General features: G+C 42.1%; 1 protein-coding gene across 4 annotated transcripts in view; it reads right to left on the reverse strand.

Annotated features, from left to right (window-relative positions):
• NCAM2 (neural cell adhesion molecule 2) overlaps nt 1-25,645 on the reverse strand; it is a 627,216-nt gene that overhangs the window by 236,275 nt on the left and 365,296 nt on the right. For all 4 annotated transcript variants that reach the window (XM_069760881.1, XM_069760880.1, XM_069760882.1 and 1 more), the window contains exons 2-4: nt 8,808-8,882; nt 7,378-7,584; nt 4,084-4,227 (exon numbers count right to left, since the gene is read on the reverse strand). In XM_069760881.1, coding sequence (XP_069616982.1) covers nt 4,084-4,227; nt 7,378-7,584; nt 8,808-8,882 — 426 coding nt within the window. The remainder of the gene's footprint in view (nt 1-4,083; nt 4,228-7,377; nt 7,585-8,807; nt 8,883-25,645) is intronic.

Raw genomic sequence — 25,645 nt, forward strand, 5'->3', positions numbered from 1 at the left:
TAGGATTTTATTTGAAGACTATAGAATGCTTAATTTATAGAATATTTTACATTTTTGTGAGAAAGTACAAATTAATCGACACAGGGAGGAATATTAACAAACTGAAACCTGTGAAACCAAAACTAATTAAAACAATGATAGACAACCAAGATGAGAAAATTTAATTAACAAACTGTTCTGTGAAAGCGAACATGAATAGTCTGATACATAATACATTACTGCATTTGTGCTTTTTTTGTCTAGTTTTTAGTGTTTAAGGATATGTTCATCCTTTGTTTCTTTGCAGAATTATTGTCACGCCGTTATCAGCGATAAAGGGGCAGGACGGCGACCTGGGACCCACACCTGTCCTGGCCACTATAAAGGGACCCTGGCTTTCCCTTATCTCAGGGGTACCTATGAAGGTTAGGAGGCTTTGAGCCGCCAGCGTATCTGTCTCCTGTGCAGGCCCTATCAGTGACCCCCTAAATTTTGTACTTTTTTCTGAAAAGGAGAAATGGTCAAAATTAAAAAAACAGTGCTTTCAGACCTCAAATAATGCAAGAAAACAAGATCATAATCATTTCGAAACAACAATACTAATGTTTTAACTTTGAAAGAGTTCAGAAATCAATGTTTTGTGGAATAACCATGATTTTTAGTCACAGCTTTCATGTGTCTTGGCATGCTTTCCACCAGTCTTTCACACTGCTCCTGGAGCAAAAATGTAAGCAGTTCTTCTTTGTTTGATGGCTTGTGACTATCCATCATCCTCCTGATTACATTCCAGATGTTTTCAATGTTCAGGTCTGGAGATTGGGCTCCCCATGACAGGGTTTTGATGTGGTGGTCTCTTAATTTTTGCCAGAGCTGTTCATATAAATTTCAAAAAACTGACTGTCACATCCAAACATAAACTAAGTGTGAACAGGTGCTAACCTAGTGTCACCAACTCATATACACTCAAACACTTGTATATATACAGTATAAGCTTTTATGAGGTTCTGCTCCTGTCACTCTTATGACCAGTGGTAAACTCACTCTCTTTTGTAGAATGTAGGTTATTTTCAGCGGGGTCCTCTCTCTTTCTCTCCTGTAAAGTGTAAGCTCTTGTGGTCAGTGGGGTCCTCTCTCTCCTGTAAAGTGTAAGCTCTTATGGTCAGCAGGGTCCTCTCTCTCCTGTAGAGTGTAAGCTCTTATGGTCAGCGGGGTCCTCTCTCTCCTGTAGAGTGTAAGCTCTCATGGTCAGTGGGGTCCTCTCTCTCCTGTAGAGTGTAAGCTCTCATGGTCAGTGGGGTCCTCTCTCTCCTGTAGAGTGTAAGCTCTTATGGTCAGCGGGGTCCTCTCTCTCCTGTAGAGTGTAAGCTCTCATGGTCAGCGGGGTCCTCTCTCTCCTGTAGAGTGTAAGCTCTCATGGTCAGTGGGGTCCTCTCTCTCCTGTAGAGTGTAAGCTCTCATGGTCAGCAGGGTCCTCTCTCTCCTGTAGAGTGTAAGCTCTTATGGTCAGTGGGGTCCTCTCTCCCCCCTGTATAGTGTAAGCTCTTATGGTCAGCGGGTCCTCTCTCTCTATTGTAGATTGTAAGCTCTTATGGTTAGCGGGGTCCTCTCTCCCCTGTAGAGTGTAAGCTCTTATGGTCAGCGGGGTCCTCTCTCTTCCCTGTAGAGTGTGACCTCTTATGGTCAGTGGGGTCCTCTCTCTCCCCTGTAGAGTGTAACCTCTTATGGTCAGTGGGGTCCTCTCTCTCCTGTAGAGTGTAAGCTCTTATAGTCAGTAGTGTCTTCCCTCTCTTTCTCTCTCTCCTGCAGAGTGTGACTTCGTATGATCAGTAGGGTCCTCTCTCTCCTGTAGAGTGTAAGCTCTTATGGTCAGTGGGGTCCTCTCTCTCCTGTAGAGTGTAAGCTCTTATGGTCAGTGGGGTCCTTTCTATCCTGTAGAGTGTAAGCTCTTATGGTCAGTGGGGTCCTTTCTCTCTCCTGTAGAGTGTAAGCTCTTATGGTCAGCAGGGTCCTCTCTCTCCTGTAAAGCATAAGCTCTTATGGTCAGTGGGGTCCTTTCTATCCTGTAGAGTGTAAGCTCTTATGGTCAGTGGGGTCCTCTCTCTCCTGTAGAGTGTAAGTTCTTATTAACAGTGGGGTCCTCTCTCTCTCTCCTGTAGAGTGTAAGCTCTTATGGTCAGTGGGCTCCTCTCTCTCTCCTGTAGAGTGTAAGCTCTTATGGTCAGTGGGCTCCTCTCTCTCTCCTGTAGAGTGTAAGTTCTTATGGTCAGTGGGGTCCTCTCTCTCCTGTAGAGTGTAAGCTCTTATGGTCAGCAGGGTCCTCTCTCTCCTGTAGAGTGTAAGCTCTTATGGTCAGTGGGGTCCTTTCTATCCTGTAGAGTGTAAGCTATTATGGTCAGTGGGGTCCTCTCTCTCCTGTAGAGTGTAAGCTCTTATGATCAGTGGGGTCCTCTCTTTCTCCTGTAAAGTGTAAGCTCTTATGGTCAGCGGGGTCCTCTCTCTCCTGTAGAGTGTAAGCTCTTATGGTCAGTGGGGTCCTCTCTCTCTCCTGTAGAGTGTAAGCTCTTATGGTCAGTGGGGTCCTCTCTCTCCTGTAGAGTGTAAGCTCTTATGATCAGTGGGGTCCTCTCTCTCTCTCCTGTAGAGTGTAAGCTCTTATGGTCAGTGGGGTCCTCTCTCCTGTAGAGTGTAAGCTCTTATGGTCAGTGGGGTCCTCGCTCTTCTGTAGAGTGTAAGCTCTTATAGTCAGTGGGGTCCTCTCTCCTGTAGAGTGTAAGCTCTTATGGTCAGTGGGGTCCTCTCTCTTCTGTAGAATGTAAGCTCTTATGGTCAGTGGGGTCATCTCTCTCTTCTGTAGAGTGTAAACTCTTATGGTCAGCGGGGTCCTCTCTCTCTCCTTACATATATTTTCTGAGATATTTGAAGTTTTCCAATATTGAGATTCATGCACATTTATTCACCGCAAAAACAATTTTGGGGGAAAATTTGATTAAGTTGGCGAATTGGCAAATTCAAATGTAAAAAGATCCACTTATCTCTAATATATCTGTACATATAAGACTAACCTCAGTTTTTTACCTGTAGGTTGATTTTACATCTAATGTGTATTAGAAAAAGTTAAGAGCTCTTTTGAAGATTTTATAAACCTATCATTAGTAGGCATGGCTAGAAGTGGACCTGAACGGGTAAACTATTTTAAACATATATTTATTAAGAGGTTCCCTGATGAAAAGCAGAACACAGCGTGTGCTGCTACTGGGATGCCCATCTTTAAATTATAGTCTATGATGAAAGCCATTAACTTGTTCAGTTCTCTTACAATGCCACCATAGAAGAGATAATTAAAGGGGTTTTCCACTTTATCCTTATTGTAAAATATTTGTTTGGGGTCATTTTGTGTCACTTACCAATGTATACATTTTTTTGGATCTCCTGCACAGTTTTCCTGTTCTCAAAAAGATAGTTGAAGGACGAGCATGTGACCAGACTTGTCCCTCAGCCTCGTCCAATTAAATATCACCTTTCCTATTTGCCTTGTTTTTCTATTGGATGAGGGTCATGGGCAGAGTAGGTCACATGATCCTCCATCAGTAGTCAGAAAAGAGCTCTGTGGTAGAGGGCACTAAAATATAAAGAAGGAAACCCTGTAATAGTATGACAAAAGCAACTATCACAAAGTCCCTGACACATTTTGGTAAAGTAAAATTATCAACCTCTTTCAATTCATAGTTACAAAGGACTTTTAGGGTTCTCCAGGGTTGACACAGTTCCAACTAAATATTTTGTTGCACCCATTTTAAACTGTAGCTAATAGATGATGGTCCTACATCTGGGACCCCACTATTAAATTAGTATTTCACATAGATTCCTGAGAATGGATTCTAGAAATCAAACACCTCAAACCAAACACCCCTCAAAATAAACCATTTTCTGCATCCACATTAACTCAGATTTTAAACAATTTTCCTAATAATCTGTATATGAAAGACAAAACATGAAATCACTTCTGAAATATAAAGAATAAATTAAAAGATATTCTACAACTTATAAATGAAAGCTAAAACCTCTGGTGAAAAACATAACTTAAAACGTTACCAAAATACTAACTGTCATCAATGTCTGTTACATCTCCACCGTTACTCAACCATCGGACCATTGGAGCAGGCGAGCTGCTGACATGGCAGACCACTTCGGCATCTTCCCCTTTCCGGAATTCCTGGGGTGACCTGACCTCTTCAAATGTCAGTTTCTCTAACGTAAAGAGAAATTTAATATTATTTCAATTGTCAATGAGGTACAATAAAATATATATACAGTATATATAAAAGAAAATTCAAATTTCATATACTCATGTCTTGTAAAAATTGAAAGTAATTTGGACGTGGAGGCCACCTAGTGGTGGAGTCAGGAGTCAAAATATAGGTGTGCAGAGGTAGAATTCGCACCGAGGCTCCTCTACCCCAGAATCAGACACTGTTAGGGCTAGCAGAATGCACCAAATAATTATAAGGATGGTATAAGGTGTGTTCGCAGCCCGGGGTCCACCGTGCAGAGATGGAACCTGCTGCTGAGTAATAATGGACTATATGGCGGTATAATGTGGATACACACACATGGGCTAGTTTCACCCGGTGTGAAGGAAGCGAACCCTGTTGCATCACAAGGCCGCGGTACCGCACAGAGAGTGCAAGCAAGGAGTCACAGAACTCTGTCCCAAGACTCAGGGAAAGGGTTCCTCTAGACCTCTTGCGCTCGACACCATTACTGGGGTGTCAGAGATGAACAGAAACTATAATTTTCTGCACAAGAGTGTGTGCAGTGCCGCTCTGGCGGACGCCACTAACCACCCAGACTTGGGTCAGGAAAGCACTCTATTAGCGTATGGCGCCGCACTGGCGGTCACTGCTATCTGACGCTGTATCGTGTGCTAGCTGTGCAGAATAGCACTGTCAAGTATTAGGTAGCTTCCACCATTTGCAAACAGTCAACAACATTAGGGATGAGAATGATTCAGAGCTTTCATCCATCGACAGGCATACATCCACACACACAATAATAAGTTTATACCAGCACATGGCCGTGCGGCCATGTGAACCTTTTATAGCGGAAGCTCTCCAGGACCTTCCTAGTGGTCCAATAGGAGCTGCTACAGGACCTGAGCATGGGACCCCCGACCTCCAATGAGAAGTCGTCCCTTGGGCATGCTCAGAAGAAGAAAAGCAGAACTTAGTCTCAGGGATGCCTGCTCAATGCTGATTAGTACTGGTTACAATGGCTGAGCCTGGAAAGACAGCAGTAACCAGCCGCACAGTATCAGCTTGAGCCAGACACTGGGACCGACGTCTCCGCTGAGCAGGCTCCACTGCAGCTGGAGGAGAATGGGAGAATGCAGCTGAGATGGTTCGAGATTTTGTGTATTGTTGTGATTACTTAAGAATCTGACGTGGGAGTAGGGATTGCCACTTTGGCAATTTCTTCCATTTTCACAAAATAAAAGCATCAAAAAATAGAGTAAAAGAGAATAAAAAACGCAAACTACAAGCTAATTGTGCTTTTCATAGTAAGTACTATGATTCAGTTTTTATGGGAGCGGTAGGAGGAATATTTGTTGAGCACACTGCAGAAGCTAAATTACTGTAGAAGTCTTTGATATTAAGATTAAAGGGTTGTACTATCTAAAACTACAAGTCTGCAGTTATTCTATGTGGCTACAGACTTGTGAATCCTTGCATTGCATGCCTAGCTCTCTGACAGGATTCTCCGCTGCCAGGACTGGCAGCGAACGGTCATGTGACTGCAATTGTGTGATTTACATGATTCCAGCCACATTTCGACTAGACTGTATTCACCCTCTCTCAATACACTTGCATTGAGAGAGGCCAAATACAGTATAGTTGGCTTGTGACCACATTTATGGAAATCACATACTTGAGGTCATGACCCTCTTCTCCCGGCACCAACTCTGGAGAATCCTAATAGCATTTGGTGCACCGGATGTGAAGATTTACAAATCTACAGTCATACAGTCCGGGGAAAGGCCTGGCTATTCACTGCTTGCGTCGAGAAACACGTGATGGTGTCTCCGCAGCTTCTTTGCATGCATCTGCATATTTCCCATAAGGGATGGGGGCAGTGTTCTGGAATCACTGCGTTGAGAAACACGTGATGGTGTCTCCGCGGTGTTGGATGTTTTGGTCTCCCCGAGGCCAATCATCTGTGCCTTTATATACAGTCATATAGATTCATAGTTTAAGAATGGAGAACCACTTAAATATACTATACTTGTTTGCTTCTTGTGGAGCATAGTGAAGCCATTTTTGTGTTAAATGAATCCCAATATTTCACCATAAACTTAAAGGGTTATTCCCATATTGTTAAGGCATCAACTATCCAAAGCTGATCACTGTAGGTTACAAAATTAGAACCCACTAATGATTTTTGGAACAGGACTCTGAAATTGCCCATTAGAAAGGAGCAGGTGTGATGCATGTATGCCACAACTCCACACATTGGGTCCAACTAATCAAAGCTTTGAAAAGTCACAAAATGTATGCGCGACTCAGAAATGGAGCAACGATGGGGCAAGATAGAGGGGCGGCTATGTTAGAAATCTTGTTATTTTACTCCAGCGGGGGCTGCAGTTTGATTTTAGGTGAGGCACACTCAGAGGTGCACACCACTTGACCAGTGCTCCTGAATCAGGAACATCTGACTCCAGCACAGCCCCTCATCAAGATCGGTGTGAACAAAGGGAATTAACAATCCTAAACTGTCTATATGGGTGTGCAGGTCACAGAAAATTCAATACAATGATACCTTGATATCTGTTAGCTCATGCTTAATTGCAGAGAAATACAAATTTTTCTTAATATGTAAATTAGCTGTTAAGATCTCCCTGAGAATCTGCCTCCAGAGCTTATTTAACATGAAAGGGGGCACTACCTACATGTAATGAGTGACAGTCTGCTGTTTTGATCCACAAATCTCACATTGGTAATGCCTCATTTCATTTCAAATAAGCTCTGGATGCAGAATCTCACAAAGATCTACGCCTGGCCCATAGATCTTAACAGTTCATTTACATATTTAAAAAAAACTATGATTTGTTGGGAATAAGACATTGGATCGCAGATATCAAGGTGTCATTTTATTCAGCTTTCTATCACCTACATGCTGATATAGACATCATAGGCCAGCTGAACCCATTGACAGAATTCCTTTAAAATTACAAAGGGAATACCTAATTTTTATTAATGGTCAACACATGGTGTTATCTTACCCGAACACAGCACCTTCTGAATCGTTACTGCAGCACATAGCACAAAATAACAAAAAAGCTGTAATTTCCAGCCGCAGTACATTAGTCACATATGACATTGACATTATTTTAAAAATACTCACGGTAAATTTCCAGAACAACTGTAGACTCTTGAGTATGCCCCCTTGAATCAGTAGCTTGGCAACGATATATACCAGCATCATCAATGTTGGCATTGTATATTGTGAGCCATGATCTCATACCCTCTCGTTGTGCCACAACTCTCTGATTTGATGTTATCTTCTCTCCTTGCGGATTATACCAGTCAATTGTTTCAGCTTCTCCTAAAACTATATAAAAAAAATATTTTTCCTTACATTATAATTCACTACCTTTTTATTATCCAATAACAAAAACAAAATGAACAAATTGTCACCGTTCCAATGTTCCAACAAGTATTACATAAATTAATAGTAGAGGCAGATATAATCAAAATCAGCCTAAAGACAAAAATGAAAGCCACCTCACTCTGTTATCAGATTTCAGCAACCTACTGACACCTACATAGAGAAGATGGTAGAGGAATACAGGGGAAATAGGCAGAGAAACAGATCATGCACCCGCTTTTGAGCTTTTGTTTCACCCCAAAGCAGAATTCACAGCTACACTGCTCAGTTATGTTGAAAATCTGCATTATTGTAAACTCTGTTTTCTAATGAGTAGGTAAACTGTTTGATTACTGTGTGTTCCTTAGCTAGAACCCCAACTGATCGCTAGAACATGGAGATTGTGACTTCCATTCTCCCTAAATTCTTCCCTTTGGCAAAATCGCAGCCAATAGGGGTTGAAAAAAGTGTCAGGTGGTAAATATACCCTGCAACTTCATTAAAATCTATGGCACTGACAAAGATAGCCGAGCCAAGAAAATGGAATGACAGGGCAGATGGGCAACTCCCGTCTGGCAATCAGTTATAATCCAATGATCTGAGATGGCAACTCAGAGAACGAAAATAGTTCTGAGTGTCAATACCATTCACACCCTGTGGACAGGTTTGGCACTGATTTCATCAAAAAGTCACCATTGTTTTTAAATCTGGACAAATCTTTTAAAATCCAATATCTCATGTCCCTTATGATACAAAGGGGATCAACGAAGCTGAGGTATCAGTTTGCCAGGATGGGGGGCACACGCTGCACATTAGATTTGCTTTAATTATCTCTGTGTCTGTTTGTGATGTAGAAAGATGCAAAACAAAAGATATTTTGACACTGGGAGCAGCAAAAACAAATGTGGGATACAAATAATTACTCCTTAAAGTTAATATAGAAATCTGTAACATTTGACTATGACTATTGACTTTGGATGATGTCAATGATGTCCTGGTTTTTCATCTCCGTATTATCCTTCTATAACCTTGACTACTAGGAGTTATGTACTTCTGTGTCTCCAAGCATCAGTACTGGATTTATTTTACGTTTTAGTCCTTGACAACTTTATACCTCCTGTAGTATAGTTAAGTATCAATCGTAATAATGTAAAAAGTGATAAATAATTCGAGATTAAGAGACATACCTGTACATGTGAAATACTTGGACTGTCCCACGCTAATCTCAACTTTGCTCAGTGATATCGAAACTTGTAGTAAAGCTGCAAAACAAAAATAAAGATATTGTAGAATTATTTATCATAGATTCACTCTTTAATACTAGCAAGGACGTTTTCGATGTACAGATGTGGCACAACTTAAGTTTGTCATCAACTCATTGCAATATGATAGAGTGGGATTCTACTTGAGATGATATTCAGATGGCCAAAGCCTAGATGTCAGTGATTTTTTTCTCATAATAAGTCAGTCTGAGTTTCATTGATGTTTCTTATCAGTGTCGGAGCTTGGTCCAAATGTCAGTTTTTACCGTCAGAGTTTGGTCAAAGTTTCTTTGGCTTTTGTCGGATGAGAATAAAAAACTAATAGAGGTTTCTCAAACTTCTATCAACAGCCCATGAAAAATGGACAGTACATACAGCTCTGGCAAAAATTAAGAGACCACTGTAAAATCTTCTGTTTGTCTGATTTTTCTCTTTATAGGTATATTTGTGAGTAAAATGTAAATTGTTCTTTTATTCTATAAACTTCTGACAACATGTCTCCGAATTTCCAAGCAATAAATTTTGTATTTTTTTTTCTGAAAAGGAGAAATGGTCAAAAAAAAACCCCAGTGCTTTCAGACCTCAAATAATACAAAGAAAACAAGTTCATAATCATTTAGAAACAACAATACTAAAGTTTTAACTCAGGAAGAGTTCAGAAATCAATATTTTGTGGAATAATTTTGATTTTTAATCACAGCTTTCATGCGTCTTGGCATGCTTTCCATCAGTCTTACACACTGCTTCTGGCGCAAAAATGTAAGTAGTTCTTCTTTGTTTGATGGCTTGTGACTATCCATCATCCTCTTCATTACATTCCAGAGGTTTTCAGTGGGGTTCAGGTCTGGAGATTGGGCTGCCCATGACAGGGTTTTGATGTGGAGGTCTCTTAATTTTTGCCAGAGCTGTAGATGTCATCCAAGTGCTGTCTAATTTTTCATAGATCCGTAGACTTTTTTTTGGCAAGTTTGATTCGACAATCGGATCAATATTGGACAAGTTTCCAGAAGAAAAAATGATGCATGTGAACTACCCGATAGACTGTCAAAGGTATGAGTGCTATCTGTGATAAACAAAGATATAAATCATACAAGAAGAACTGATGTCTAAATGAGCCCTCAGAACAAACTAGGCCATTTTTTTATAAAGACTTTTTCAGAACTTTTTAGAGTACAGATGGATCCCACAATAAGTGCTAACTTGCTCTTCAGTGTAGGTCCAAGCACCATTCCAGAGATCGGGACGTTTATTGTATTTTGGACTGCTGGAGATAACTGCTTATGGCACTTAGCATTCTCTGCTTTCTCAAACAGTTCCAATTGTGTCCATTACTTTTTTATCAGTGGTTCGACAACACCATTGAGTTGTAGTCAACCATGAACATCACCACACAATCTATTGCTTATATCTTACTCTGTTAATCCCAAGTATGTTCACAGCTCTATTTAGGTGGGCTATTTCAAAGCCCTGCTCTTGGAATCAGTAATGGGCTCAGTGTTCAGATCTCTACCAATCACCTTGGATAAACTATAATTAAATAATAATAAATCCCTAGGCATAATACTAGACTAGCTTCTAAATGGGATTTTTCCTTGACTTTTTAATATAAACCGACTATTTCCTCCAATTGCTGCTTCTCCGCTGATTCTGGCAGTTTTTATTTTTCACCTTTGCCCCTGTTTTAAATATGTGACTCATTATCAATAAAGGTACAAATTTTCCCTTTGACTAACTGGTGTATACCACAGAACTTTTCTATGGGCGTGGCTGTGTATTGATTGGTTAACTTCAGAGCACAAATAGTCAGAGTCCTTATAAAAGTTTGGTGACACACGCCCACTTAGCTGAAGGATACTTTCGCACCATTATTCCCGTGGGGCATAACTTTGGAATGGAGGGTCACAGAAGAAAAAAGAAAAACTGTTCCAGAATTAGTGGACCGCACCAATTGGCAGATGTTATCAGTGTAAATTAAACGATCCACAGAAAAGTCCTCTTTAATTGGTTAAAATTAACGAGTTTTAGGGAACCCATGCAGTCCGCTGCTAGGGCAGCACGGTGGCGCAGTGGTTAGCACTGCAGCCTTGCCGCGCTGGAGTCCTGGGTTCAAACCCCACCAAGGACAACATCTGTAAGGAGTTTGTATGTTCTCCCCGTGTTTGCGTGGGTTTCCTCCGGGTACTCCAGTTTCCTCCAACATTCCAAAGACATACTGATAGGGAATTTAGATTGTGAGCCCCATTGGGGACAGCGATGATAATGTGTGAACACTGTAAAGCGCTGCGGAATATGTTAGCGCTATATAAAAATAAAAGATTATTATTATTATTACCAAGGGTTTCTTAGTCCAGGGAAATTTTGTGTCTCAGATCTACAATCCCTACTAAAATCCTGAGGATATCAAAGCATACTGAGAGCTGTAACATACTGAGACTACTGCACTGCATGAACTTTTCATTGTGTCTATGAAAAAGTGCTTTAATATTACTTCATGTGCTGAGCAGAAAATCTCCGTGCTGCACCAATGAGTTCCACTAATGGAAAACATATTCTCTGTGGAAAGGACTCCGTCACACTACTGGCCCATGTCATAGTCTGTATATTCAATGAGGAAAATATTATCTGTGACAACTTCTATGTAAAGAGCGCTCAGAGAAGTGAGTCCGCCTTAAATAAGTCACTCATTTCCACATTGCCACGAGAGAACAGCTTAAAATGCTCCACAATTCTTATAATTAAAAAAAAAAAAGAAAATATTTTACATAATTGCTTATTTGTGCAGGTGATTTACTATATGTGTTTAGTTAGCTAAAACGCCTTACTAGATTCTGAACAACATAAATTATAAAATTAGGATTTTCTTTCTGAAAATTTCACACAGTAAATTATCTAAAGAAAAAACTGTACCTATCATTACTTTGTTTTATAATTAAGTAAAATTCTGACTGCCTGAATCTCCACTTGCAGGTTATTGTTGAAGGCACATTTTTTAAGATACCATTAAATTCTAGAATCCATCCATCTTTCTCAAGCTCTTTACAGGAGTTATCCAAATTAATTACAAAGATGCCCCAAAGCACCAATACTGCCAAAAAAATAAGGATATAAATGTGCTTTCCTACTTCATATACCCCACATGATTGGCTACAGCAATCACTCCCCTCAGTCGTCTCATACAATACCCCACTAAGAACTGTGATTTAAATGGATAGATAGATAGATAGATAGATAGATAGATAGATAGATAGATAGATAGATAGATAGATAGATAGATAGATGGATAGTTTGATAGACAGGTGCTTCTCGCTAAATTAGAATATCGTCAAAAAGTTAATTTATTTCAGTTTTTCAATACAAAATGAAACTCCTATACTATAGAGTCATTACAAACAGAGTGATCTATTTCAAGTGTTTATTTATGTTTATGGTGATGATTATGAATGAGTATGAATGAAAACCCCAAAGCCATTATCTCATTAAATTAGAATAATTAACAAAAAAAAACCTGCAAAGGCTTCCTAGGCGTTGAAAAAGGTCCCTTAGTCTGTTTCAGTAGGCTCCACAATCATGGGGAAGACTGCTGACTTGACAGATATCTTAAACATTTTCACCTTTTTTTTTTAGCTGCCTAGAGGGCTTGAACCTATGATCATTTGATCACTTACACTATGTTGCAATACTTTAAAATTGAAATACAAGGTTAAAATCACAATCCCCTTCTGAGTTTCACGGGAGTACAAATATTGCGCGGATAGGGACTTTCAGCAGGAGCCATGCTGCCAGACATGATGATGTTCTGAGGGGAACAGTGAGGGCACCAGAATTGAAGTAATATCAGCACTGCACCACTGACATGTCTGTTATGACCTGGTGGTAAGGACAACAATGGACCTAGTGGTTAAGAGCACACGGAATGACCTGATAGTTACTAATAATATAGGACGAGCTCTGAGACGTGGGAACTCTGCTGACCGCAATCCCTAATCCTATCACACACACTAGAAATAGCCGTGGATTGATCCTAATGCTCCCTATGCAACTCGACACAGCCTAAGAAACTAGCTAGCCCTAGAGATAGAAAAATAAAGCCTACCTTGCCTCAGAGAAATTCCCCAAAGGAAAAGGCAGCCCCCACATATAATGACTGTGAGTAAATATGAAAATTACAAACACAGAGATGAAATAGATTTTGCAAAGTGAGGCCCGACTTACTGAACAGACAGAGGATAGGAAAGGTAACTTTGCGGTCAGCACAAAAACCTACAAAAAGACCACGCAGAGGGCGCAAAAAGACCCTCCGCACCAACTCACGGTGCGGAGGCGCTCCCTCTGCGTCCCAGAACTTCCAGCAAGCAAGACAAAAATCAAAATAGCAAGCTGGACAGAAAAATAGCAAACCAGAGAAAAACAAGCAGGAACTTAGCTTCAGCTGGGAAGACAGGTCACAAGAACGATCCAGGAGAGAACTAGACCAATACTGGAATATTGACAGGTGGCATGGAGCAATGATCTAAGTGGAGTTAAATAGAGCAGCCAGCTAACGAATTAACCTCGTCACCTGTAGAAGGAAACTCAGAAGCCGCAGCTCCACTCACACCCACCAGAGGAAGCCCATGGACAGAACCAGCTGAAGTACCATTCATGACCACAGGAGGGAGCTTGACAACAGAATTCACAACAGTACCCCTCCCTTGAGGAGGGGTCACCGAACCCTCACCAGAGCCCCCAGGTCGACCAGGACGAGCTAAATGAAAGGCACGAACCAGATCTGCAGCATGAACATCGGAGGCAAAGACCCAGGAATTATCTTCCTGACCATAACCCTTCCACTTGACCAGGTACTGGAGTTTCCGTCTCGAAATACGAGAATCCAAAATCTTCTCCACCACATACTCCAACTCCCCCTCAACCAACACTGGGGCAGGAGGATCAACGGATGGAACCACAAGCGCCACGTATCTCCGCAACAATGACCTATGGAATACATTATGGATGGCAAAAGAAGCTGGAAGGGTCAAACGAAACGACACAGGATTGAGAACCTCAGAAATCTTATACGGACCAATGAAACGAGGCTTAAACTTAGGAGAGGAAACCTTCATAGGAACATAACGAGACAACAACCAAACCAAATCCCCAACACGAAGTCGGGGACCCACACAGCGCCGGCGGTTAGCGAAACGTTGAGCCTTCTCCTGGGACAATGTCAAATTGTCCACCACATGAGTCCAAATCTGCTGCAACCTATCCACCACAGTATCTACACCAGGACAGTCCGAAGACTCAACCTGCCCTGAAGAGAAATGAGGATGGAAACCAGAATTGCAGAAAAACGGCGAAACCAAAGTAGCCGAGCTGGCCCGATTATTAAGGGCGAACTCAGCCAAAGGCAAAAAGGACACCCAATCATCCTGATCAGCAGAAACAAAGCATCTCAGATATGTTTCCAAAGTCTGATTAGTTCGTTCGGTTTGGCCGTTTGTCTGAGGATGGAAAGCCGAGGAAAAAGACAAATCAAAGCCCATCCTAGCACAAAAGGCCCACCAAAACCTCGAAACAAACTGGGAACCTCTGTCCGAAACGATGTTCTCCGGAATGCCATGTAAACGAAACACATGCTGGAAAAACAATGGCACCAAATCAGAGGAGGAAGGCAATTTAGACAAGGGTACCAAATGGACCATCTTAGAGAAGCGATCACAAACCACCCAAATGACCGACATCTTTTGAGAGACAGGGAGATCCGAAATAAAATCCAGAGATATGCGTCCAGGGCCTCTTCGCGACCGGCAAGGGCAAAAGCAACCCACTGGCACGAGAACAGCAGGGCTTAGCCCGAGCACAAGTCCCACAGGACTGCACAAAAGAACGCACATCCCATGACAAAGACAGCCACCAAAAGGATCTAGCCACCAAATCTCTGGTACCAAAGATTCCAGGATGACCAGCCAACACCGAACAATGAACCTCAGAGATAACTCTACTAGTCCATTTATCAGGGACAAACAGTTTCTCCGCTGGGCAACGGTCAGGTCTATCAGCCTGAAATTTTTGCAGCACCCGCCGCAAATCAGGGGAGATGGCAGACAAAATTACCCCCTCTTTGAGAATACCCACCGGCTCAGGAACACCCGGAGAGTGCACAAAACTCCTTGACAGGGCATCAGCCTTCACATTCTTAGAGCCTGGAAGGTACGAAACCACAAAATCAAAACGGGAGAAAAATAGCGACCAACGAGCCTGTCTAGGATTCAACCATTTGGCAGACTCGAGATAAGTCAAATTCTTGTGATCCGTCAAGACCACCACGCGATGCTTGGCTCCTTCAAGCCAATGACGCCACTCCTCACATGCCCACTTCATGGCCAACAACTCTCGATTGCCAACATCATAATTGCGCTCAGCAGGCGAAAACTTTCTAGAAAAGAAGGCACATGGTTTCATCACCGAGCCATCAGAACTTATTTGCGAGAAAACAGCCCCTGCTCCAATCTGAGAAGCATCAACCTCGACCTGAAACGGAAGCGAAACATCTGGCTGGCACAACACAGGGGCAGAAGAAAAACGACGCTTCAACTCCTGAAAAGCTTCCACAGCCGCAGAAGACCAATTGACCACATCAGCACCCTTCTTGGTCAAATCAGTCAATGGTTTAGCAACACTAGAAAAATTACTGATGAAGCGACGATAAAAATTAGCAAAGCCCAGGAACTTTTGCAGACTTCACAGATGTCGGCTGAGTCCAATCATAAATGGCCTGGACTTTAACAGGGTCCATCTCGATAGTAGAAGGGGAAAAAATGAAACCCAAAAATGAAACCTTCTGAACTCCAAAGAGACACTTTGACCCCTTCACAAACAAAGAATTCGCACGAAGGACCTGGAACACCATTCTGACCTGCTTCACGTGAGACTCCCAATCATCCGAGAAGACCAAAATATTATCCAAATATACAATCAGGAATTTATCCAGGTACTCTCGGAAGATGTCATGCATAAAGGACTGAAATACTGATTGAGCATTGGAAAGCCCAAATGGCATAACCAGGTACTCAAAATGGCCCTCGGGCGTATTAAATGCTGTTTTCCATTCATCGCCCTGTTTAATACGCACAAGATTATACGCACCACGAAGATCTATCTTGGTGAACTAACTAGTCCCCTTAATCCGAGCAAATAAATCCAACAGCAGCGGCAAAGGGTACTGAAATGTGACTGTGATCTTATTAAGAAGGCGGTAATCAATACAAGGTCTCAAAAAACCATCCTTCTTGGCCACAAAAAAGAACCCTGCTCCCAATGGTGACGACGATGGGCGAATATGACCCTTCTCCAAGGATTCCTTTACATAACTCCGCATAGCGGCGTGCTCTGGCACAGATAAATTAAACAGTCGGCCCTTAGGAAACTTACTACCAGGAATCAAATTGATAGCACAATCGCAATCCCTATGAGGAGGTAGGGCACTGGATTTGGGCTCATCAAATACATCCCGGTAATCCGACAAAAACTCCGGGACTTCAGAAGGGGTGGATGACGAAATAGACAAAAATGGAACATCACCATGTACCCCCTGACAACCCCAGCTGGACACAGACATAGATTTCCAATCCAATACTGGATTATGGACCTGTAGCCATGGCAACCCCAAAACGACCACATCATGCAGATTATGCAACACCAAAAAGCGAATATCCTCCTGATGTGTAGGAGCCATGCACATGGTCAATTGGGTCCAGTACTGAGGCTTATTCTTGGCCAAAGGCGTAGCATCAATTCCTCTCAATGGAATAGGATACTGCAAGGGCTCCAAAAAAAAACCACAGCGCCTAGCAAACTCCAAGTCCATCAAATTCAGGGCAGCGCCTGAATCCACAAATGCCATAACAGAATAGGATGACAAAGAGCAAATCAGAGTAACGGACAAAAGAAATTTCGACTGTACCGTACCAATGGTAGCAGACCTAGCGAAACGCTTAGTGCGCTTAGGACAATCAGAGATAGCATGAGTGGAATCACCACAGTAAAAACACAGCCCATTCCGACGTCTGTGTTCTTGCCGTTCAGCTCTGGTCAAAGTCCTATCACATTGCATAGGCTCAGGTCTATGCTCAGATAATACCGCCAAATGGTGCACAGCTTTACGCTCACGCAAGCGTCGATCGATCTGAATGGCCAAAGACATAGACTCATTCAGACCAGCAGGCATGGGAAATCCCACCATGACATCCTTAAGGGCTTCAGAGAGACCCTTTCTGAAAATTGCTGCCAGGGCACATTCATTCCACTGAGTGAGTACAGACCACTTCCTAAACTTCTGACAATATATTTCTACCTCATCCTGACCCTGACACAGAGCCAGCAAGATTTTCTCTGCCTGATCCACTGAATTAGGTTCATCATAAAGCAATCCGAGTGCCAGAAAAAACGCATCAACATCACGCAATGCCGGATCTCCTGGCGCAAGGGAAAATGCCCAGTCTTGAGGGTCGCCACGTAACAAAGAAATAATGATTTTCACTTGTTGAACAGGGTCACCTGAGGAGCGAGGTTTCAAAGCAAGAAACAATTTACAATTATTTTTGAAATTCAGAAACTTAGATCTATCCCCAAAAAACAAATCAGGAATAGGAATCCTAGGCTCTAACATCGGATTCTGAACCACAAAATCTTGAATGTTTTGTACCCTTGCAGTGAGATTATTCATACAAGAGGACAGACCTTGAATGTCCATATCTACACCTGTATCCTGAACCACCCAGAGGTAAAGGGGAAAAGAGAGACAAAACACACTGCAAAGAAAAAAAATGGTCTCAGAACTTCTCTTATCCCTCTATTGAGATGCATTAATACTTTGGGCCACCTGTACTGTTATGACCTGGTGGTAAGGACAACAATGGACCTAGTGGTTAAGAGCACACGGAATGACCTGATAGTTACTAATAATATAGGACGAGCTCTGAGACGTGGGAACTCTGCTGACCGCAATCCCTAATCCTATCACACACACTAGAAATAGCCGTGGATTGCTCCTAACGCTCCCTATGCAACTCGACACAGCCAAAGAAACTAGCTAGCCCTAGAGATAGAACAATAAAGCCTACCTTGCCTCAGAAAAATTCCCCAAAGGAAAAGGCAGCCCCCACATATAATGACTGTGAGTAAAGATGAAAATTACAAACACAGAGATGAAATAGATTTAGCAAAGTGAGGCCCGACTTACTGAACAGACAGAGGATAGGAAAGGTAACTTTGCGGTCAACACAAAAACCTACAAAAAGACCACGCAGAGGGCGCAAAAAGACCCTCCGCACCGACTCACGGTGCGGAGGCGCTCCCTCTGCGTCCCAGAACTTCCAGCAAGCAAGACAAAAATCAAAATAGCAAGCTGGACAGAAAAATAGCAAACCAGAGAAAAACAAGCAGGAACTTAGCTTCAGCTGGGAAGACAGGTCACAAGAACGATCCAGGAGAGAACTAGACCAATACTGGAACATTGACAGGTGGCATGGAGCAATGACCTAGGTGGAGTTAAATAGAGCAGCCAGCTAACGAATTAACCTCGTCACCTGTAGAAGGAAACTCAGAAGCCGCAGCTCCACTCACACCCACCAGAGAAAGCCCATGGACAGAACCAGCCGAAGTACCATTCATGACCACAGGAGGGAGCTTGACAACAGAATTCACAACACATGTCAATGTTATAGAATAACAGGCATTTAAGTGGTTAAACAGAAGTGATCAGTGCTTGCTTTAATTGCTGCTCTTTGAGGCAGGTGCCAGTTGTATAGCACAGCCGCCACCTGCCATGATGTGCACTCCTTTTCTGACATTGCTCTATGTACCAACACCTGATGTAGTATATACTGTACATGTATCTCCTATGTTGGACATGAGTTAGGCTCCCTCTATTGGTAGCCATAATCAACAAGAATTGTATTTTTCCCAAAATCAAAATGTGTCACTTATCTACAGGTTGTGGGGAAGTCTGAATTCTGATCCTCAAGTAATCACAAGGTTGAGAGTCTCGGAGATCCCCTTGGAAATAGAGTGCACTTGCGCACTGATGTTCCTTTTATTCTTGTGACTGGTATCTATCTGTACAGTTGATAGGTGATATATAGTGATGAGCGAGTATACTCATTGCTCAGGTTTCCGAGAGCACGCTCAGGTGATCTCCGAGTATTTATTAGTGCTTGGAAATTTAGTTTTTGTCGCCTCAGCTGCATGATTTACAGCTGCTGGACAGCCTGAATACATGTTGGGATTTCCTAACAAGCATGCATTCCTCACATGTATTCAGCCGTCTATGAGACGTAAATTATGCAGCTGAGGTGACAAAAACTAAATCTTGGAGTATTAACAAATACTCGGAGATCACCCGAGCAATGAGTATACTCGCTCATCACTAGTGATACATTTTAATCATGGGACAATCGAGACCCTGCAAATTTTCCACAATTAATAATCCAAAGCCATAGTTGTTTCACACTTTGTAAACAATTAGGAGAGAATGTTCTTAGTACAGACTATAGAAGACTAATTAAATGTAAGATCCGAGTTGCGCTAAGACATCAAAAGTATGAGGAATGCATTACCGCTGAGAGAGAATGTAGTATGATGTAACATAATAAGTTATACATGATGCAGAACAAGGTATTCAGTGATAGATTACATGATAACCAAAAAGTAGAACTTCTCTTAGTAGATGTGTCCTTCACCCTTTCCTCCCTATTCTTCTTTCAACTTTTTTCCTGATGATTTATTTTAAAATTATTATTTTAAAATTATTGTTATTTATTTATTTATATAGCACCATTGATTCCATGGTGCTGTACATGAGAAGGGGTCACATCAAAATACAAATATCACTTACAGTAAACAAAACTAACAATGACAGACTGGTACAGAGGGAAGAGGACCCTGCCCTTGCGGGCTTACATTCTACAGGATTATGGGGAAGGAGACAGTAGGTCAGGGGTTGCAGTAGCTCCGATGGTGTTGAGGTGGCCGAGTGGTCATTACAGGTTGTAAGCTTTCTTGAAGAGGGGGGTTTTCAGGTTCCGTTTGAAGGATCCAAATGAATCCAAAATTCATTGCATATGCTCAGATATTCTTTTGCTATTATATAGAAGTGCTATTTGGTAATTTTGTGTCACAATGACAACTTTACTGCTCTAAAATATTGACACTCTATGGCGGAATACTCCTCCTCCTTGGTCTGGCCTCATCTGGAATACTGTGTCTTGTTCTGAGCATCAGACATTAAAAAACTGGAGCAAGTTCAGGGAAAAGCTACCAGAATGGTGAGTGGATTGCAAAGTATTTCCTACGAGGAACAGGTAAAGGATCTGGGTATATACAGCTTATAAAAAAGAAGGCTAAGAGGAGACTTAATTGCTGTCTACAAATATCTGAAGGGCTGTCACAGTGTAGAGGGATCATCAATATACTCATTTGCACATGGAAACACGAGAAGCAGTGGGATGAAACAGAAAGGGAGAAGATACAGATTATATATTAGATAAAACTTTTTGACAGTGAGGGTGATCAATGAGTGGAACAGGCTGCCACGAGAGGTGGTGAGTTCTCCTTCAAAGGAAGTCTTCAAACAGAGGCCAGACAAATATCTGTCTGGGATGGTTTAGTGAATCCTGCATTGAGCAGGGGGTTGGACACAATGGCCCTGGAGGTCCCTTCCAATTATAACATTCTATGATTTTACAATTCTATGACTCACAGTTAAACTGCACCTATCATTTTACAGATTTATAAACGTATGTATCAAATTGTAATCAGGGGCGGACCTACCGCCGGTTCAACCGATGCAGCCGCACCGGGGCCCGGAGGTGGAGGGGGGCCCTTGCAGGCAGGGGCATACAGGGCCCCGGCTTTCTGCTGCTGCTGTAGATCGGTGCAGGCCCCACAATGTATTAGCAGTTTACAAGTGCCGACCGGCATCCTCCTATTGCAGACACAGCAGGCTGTGTGTCTGCTGATCTGACATCAACTGCGCGCCTGTTTCACTCTGCCGGAGGCCTGGAGAGGAGAGATGAAGTTAGCAGAGAGCCATAGGGTCCCGATGCAGGAGGTATGTGACAGCTTCATCTCATTCCTGCTTTCTTATCTGCTTTCTGTAGATCTATCTGTACTGTGAGATTTTTTGCACCATCTTAAACTTACAGACAGATAAAGTCCCGGCTCCAGCATCACCTGATCTGCATGTAAGCTGAAGCTGCAGCAAAAAGTCACAGTGATCCTCACCCTGAACTGTGTGACCCTGAGTCCGGCTCCAGGACATCCCACATTATATATCAGATATATATTATAATGTGAGTTCCTGCAGCCTGGTCAGTGCTCAGTGCATGCAACACTATATATGTGCACATAGTACAGTACAGTGGTGCCAATATACAGTATGGAGCATCATGTGCGGTCATTATACAGTATGGAGCATCATGTGCGGTCATTATACAGTATGGAGCATCATGTGCGGTCATTAAACAGTATGGAGCATCATGTGCGGTCATTATACAGTATGGAGCATCATGTGCGGTCATTATACAGTATGGAGCATCATGTGCGGTCATTATACAGTATGGAGCATCATGTGCAGTCATTATACAGTATGGAGCATCATGTGTGGTCATTATACAGTATGGAGCATCATGTGCGGTCATTATACAGTATGGAGCATCATGTGCGGTCATTATACAGTATGGCGCATCATGTGCGGTCATTATACAGTATTGAGCATCATGTGCAGTCATTATACAGTATGGAGCATCATGTGCGGTCATTATACAGTATGGCGCATCATGTGCGGTTATTATACAGTATGGAGCATCATATGCAGTCATTATACAGTATGGAGCATCATGTGCAGCCAATAAACAGTATGGAGCATCATGTGCAGTCATTATACAGTATGGAGTATCATGTGCAGTCATTATACAGTATGGAGCATCATGTGCAGCCAATACACAGTATGGAGTATCATGTGCGGTCATTATACAGTATGGAGCATCATGTGCAGCCAATATACAGTAAGGAGCATCATGTGCGGTCATTACACAGTATGGAGCATCATGTGCAGCCAATATACAGTATGGAGCATCATGTGCAGCCAATATACAGTATGGAGCATCATGTGCAGTCATTATACAGTATGGAGCATCATGTGCAGTCAATATACAGTATGGAGCATCATGTGCGGTCATTATACAGTATGGAGCATCATGTGCAGTCATTATACAGTATGGAGCATCATGTGCGGTCATTATACAGTATGGAGCATCATGTGCAGTCATTATACAGTATGGAGCATCATGTGCAGCCAATAAACAGTATGGAGTATCATGTGTGGTCTTTATACAGTATGGGGCATCATGTGCAGCCAATATACAGTATGGAGCATCATGTGCAGACATTATACAGTATTGAGCATCATGTGCGGTCATTATACAGTATGGAGCATCATGTGCGGTCATTATACAGTATGGAGCATCATGTGCAGTCATTATACAGTATGGAGCATCATGTGCAGCCAATATACAGTATAAAGTATCATGTGTGGTAATTATACAGTATGGAGCATCATGTGCAGTCATTATACAGTATGGAGCATCATGTGTGGTCATTATACAGTATGGAGCATCATGTGCAGCCAATATACAGTATGGAGCATCATGTGCAGCCAATATACAGTATGGAGCATCATGTGCAGTCATTATACAGTATGGAGCATCATGTGGGGCTATTATACAGTATGGAGCACTATGTGGCCATTATACAGTATTGAGCATCATATGGGGCCATTATACAGCATGGAGCACTGTGTGGCCATATTTTTTTGTTTATAATTATTATTTACTAGATTGTGGCCCGATTCTAACGCATCGGGTATTCTAGAATATGCATGTCCCCGTAGTATATGGACAATGATGATTCCAGAATTCGCGGCAGACTGTGCCCGTCGCTGATTGGTCGAGGCAACCTTTATGACATCATCATCGCCATGGCAACCATTATGACATCTACGTCGATACTGTGCCCGTTGCTGATTGGTCGAGGCCTGGTGGCCTCGACCAATCAGAGACGTGGGATTTCCAGGACAGACAGACAGACAGACGGAAAAACCCTTAGACAATTATATATATGGATGAAACAGTGTGATCAGCAGTGCTAAATGGGTGTGGTTGGGACGTGGATATGGGTGTGACTAGTTATGAATACGTGTGGCCAGAGGCGTGGCCTAAAATGTGCCGCGGCCCGCGTTGCGCACCGCAAACTTTGTCCCTCTTTCCCATCTTCAAAAGTTGGGAGGGCCCAAATCTGTCAGTGTCCACCACTGATTGAAATATTTAGTTTTATTCTTCTGATTGAAATATTTAGTTTTATTCTTATGTTATAAAAATAACTTTAATAAATGCAGTTGTTAAGTTAGGCTTAGTTTGAAGAGGTGCAGAGTGTTGCACTAGGAGGCCATTGGGTGGGGTCAGGAGAAGTAATATGAGAAGGAGAGTTTGTCATTAGTAGCAGAAAGTGTAGATCGGCTACATGAGGTGCCGTAAGAGCATGCAAAGTATCCATGAGCAAGTAGGGCCTGGCACAGCTAACATGCAGTGCACACATGGGCTGTAAACAGAGGAAATGGAAAGCCTTAGTGGAGCCTACTGGTGGGACAGAATGAAACTTAAAGAGATGTAATTTGTTGAGCTGCGCAAATAGACCTCAATGTTAACTGTCAAAAGGTCAATGAACTGGTAGAATGAAGTGAGAGACCAAAGAGAAAACAGTGAGAAAATGATGATCCAGAGGTCTAATAAGGGGTCTGTTCCATCAAGGCTTGTAGAGCAGGTGTACTGATGGGACTTAGATTGACAGTTAATGGGTGCTTGGCAGACAAACTGAGTAATAGACAGTAATCTTTCCTTCTGTGTGAAGGTGAAATTTCAACTATTTCATTATGAACTGCAAGCTCACACTGAAGTGTGTACACCTGGTATTACTGCTGCTAAGTTAAACGGCAGTAATCATCAGAACGCGACCTATTGCTGAAATGATGTCTTGATATGAAATGCTTTTTTATTTTGTCACTGTTTCTTTTTTTCATATCACAATCTGAATAAAAATAAAAAATAGAAATATTACACTTTTCACACTATCCACTGCAGCTTTTTTAACCCTTTCATGACCTTGGGATTTTCCGTTTTTCCATGTTCGCTTTTCGCTCCCCTCCTTCCCAGAGCCATAACTTTTTTTATTTTTCTGTCAATTTGGCCATGTGAGGGCTTATTTTTTGCAGAACGAGTTGTACTTTTGAACGACATCATTGGTTTTACCATGGCTTGCATTAGAAAATGCGAAATAAATTCCAAGTGCGGTGAAATTGCAAAAAAAAATTGTAATCCCAAGCGTGTGTTTTGTTTGGCTTTTTTGCTAGGTTCACTAAATGCTAAAAATGACCAGCCTTTATGATTCTCCAGGTCATTATGAGTTCATAGTCACCAAACATGTCTAAGTTATTTTTTACCTAAGTGGTGAAAAAAAAAATCCAAACTTGCTAAAAAAAAAAAAATTGCGCCATTTTCAGATACCCGTAGCATCTCCATTTTTCGTGATCTGGGGTCGGGTGAAGGCTTATTTTTTGCATGCCGAGCTGATGTTTTAAGTGATACCATTTTGGTGCAGATACATTCTTTTGATCGCCCGTTATTGCATTTTAATGCAATATCGCAGCGACCAAAAAACGTAATTTTGGCGTTTCAAATTTTTTTTCGCTACGCTGCTTAGCGATCAGGTTAATCCTTTTTTTTATTGATAGGTCTGGCAATTTTGAATGCAGTGATACCAAATAAGTGTATATTTGATTTTATGTTTATTGTTTTATTTTTGAATGGGGTGAAAGGGGGGTGATTTAAACTTTTATATTTTTATTATTTATTTCATATTTTTGAAAACTTTTTTACTTTTGCCATGCTTCAATAGCCTCCATGGGAGGCTAGAAGCTGGCATAGCCTGATCGGCTCTGCTACATAGCAGCAATCATCAGATCGCTCCTATGTAGCTAAATTACAGGCTTGCTATGAGCGCCGATCGCAGGGTGGCGCTCACAGCAAACCGGCATCAGTAACCATAGAGGTCTCAAGGACCTCTATGATTACAATCCTGATGCATCGCTGACCCCCAATCATGTGACGGGGTTGGCGATGCGCGCATTTCCAGCCGCGCATCCGGAAGCGGTAGTTAAATGTCGCTGTCAGCGTTTGACAGCAGCATTTAACTAGTTAATAGCAGTGGGTGGATCGCGATTCCACTCGCCGCTATTGTGCGCACATGTCAGCTGTTCAAAACAGCTGACATGTCGCGGCTTTGATGCGGGCTCACCGCCGGAGCGCACATCAAAGCAGGGGATCTGACCTCGGACGTACTATCCCGTCCGAGGTCAAAAAGGGGTAGTCTAACTTCCTGTTGTGTCAGTAAACAATGTACATACATTCGACACAATGAATAGATCAGGACTCTAGCTTTTACAGTTGTGCTCATAAGTTAACATACTACAGCAGAAATTTTGCTTTCTTGGCCTTTTTTCAGAGAATATGAATGATAACACCAAAAGTTTTTCTTCACTCATGGTTACTGGTTGGGTGAAGTTATTTATTGTCAAACTACTGTGGTTTCTCTTTTTAAATCATAATGATAACCCAAAACATCCAAATGACCCTGATCAAAAGTCCACATACCCTAGTGATTTTGGTCCA

Source organism: Ranitomeya imitator, chromosome 3 (genome assembly GCF_032444005.1).
Source record: "Ranitomeya imitator isolate aRanImi1 chromosome 3, aRanImi1.pri, whole genome shotgun sequence".
Taxonomy (NCBI): domain Eukaryota; kingdom Metazoa; phylum Chordata; class Amphibia; order Anura; family Dendrobatidae; genus Ranitomeya; species Ranitomeya imitator.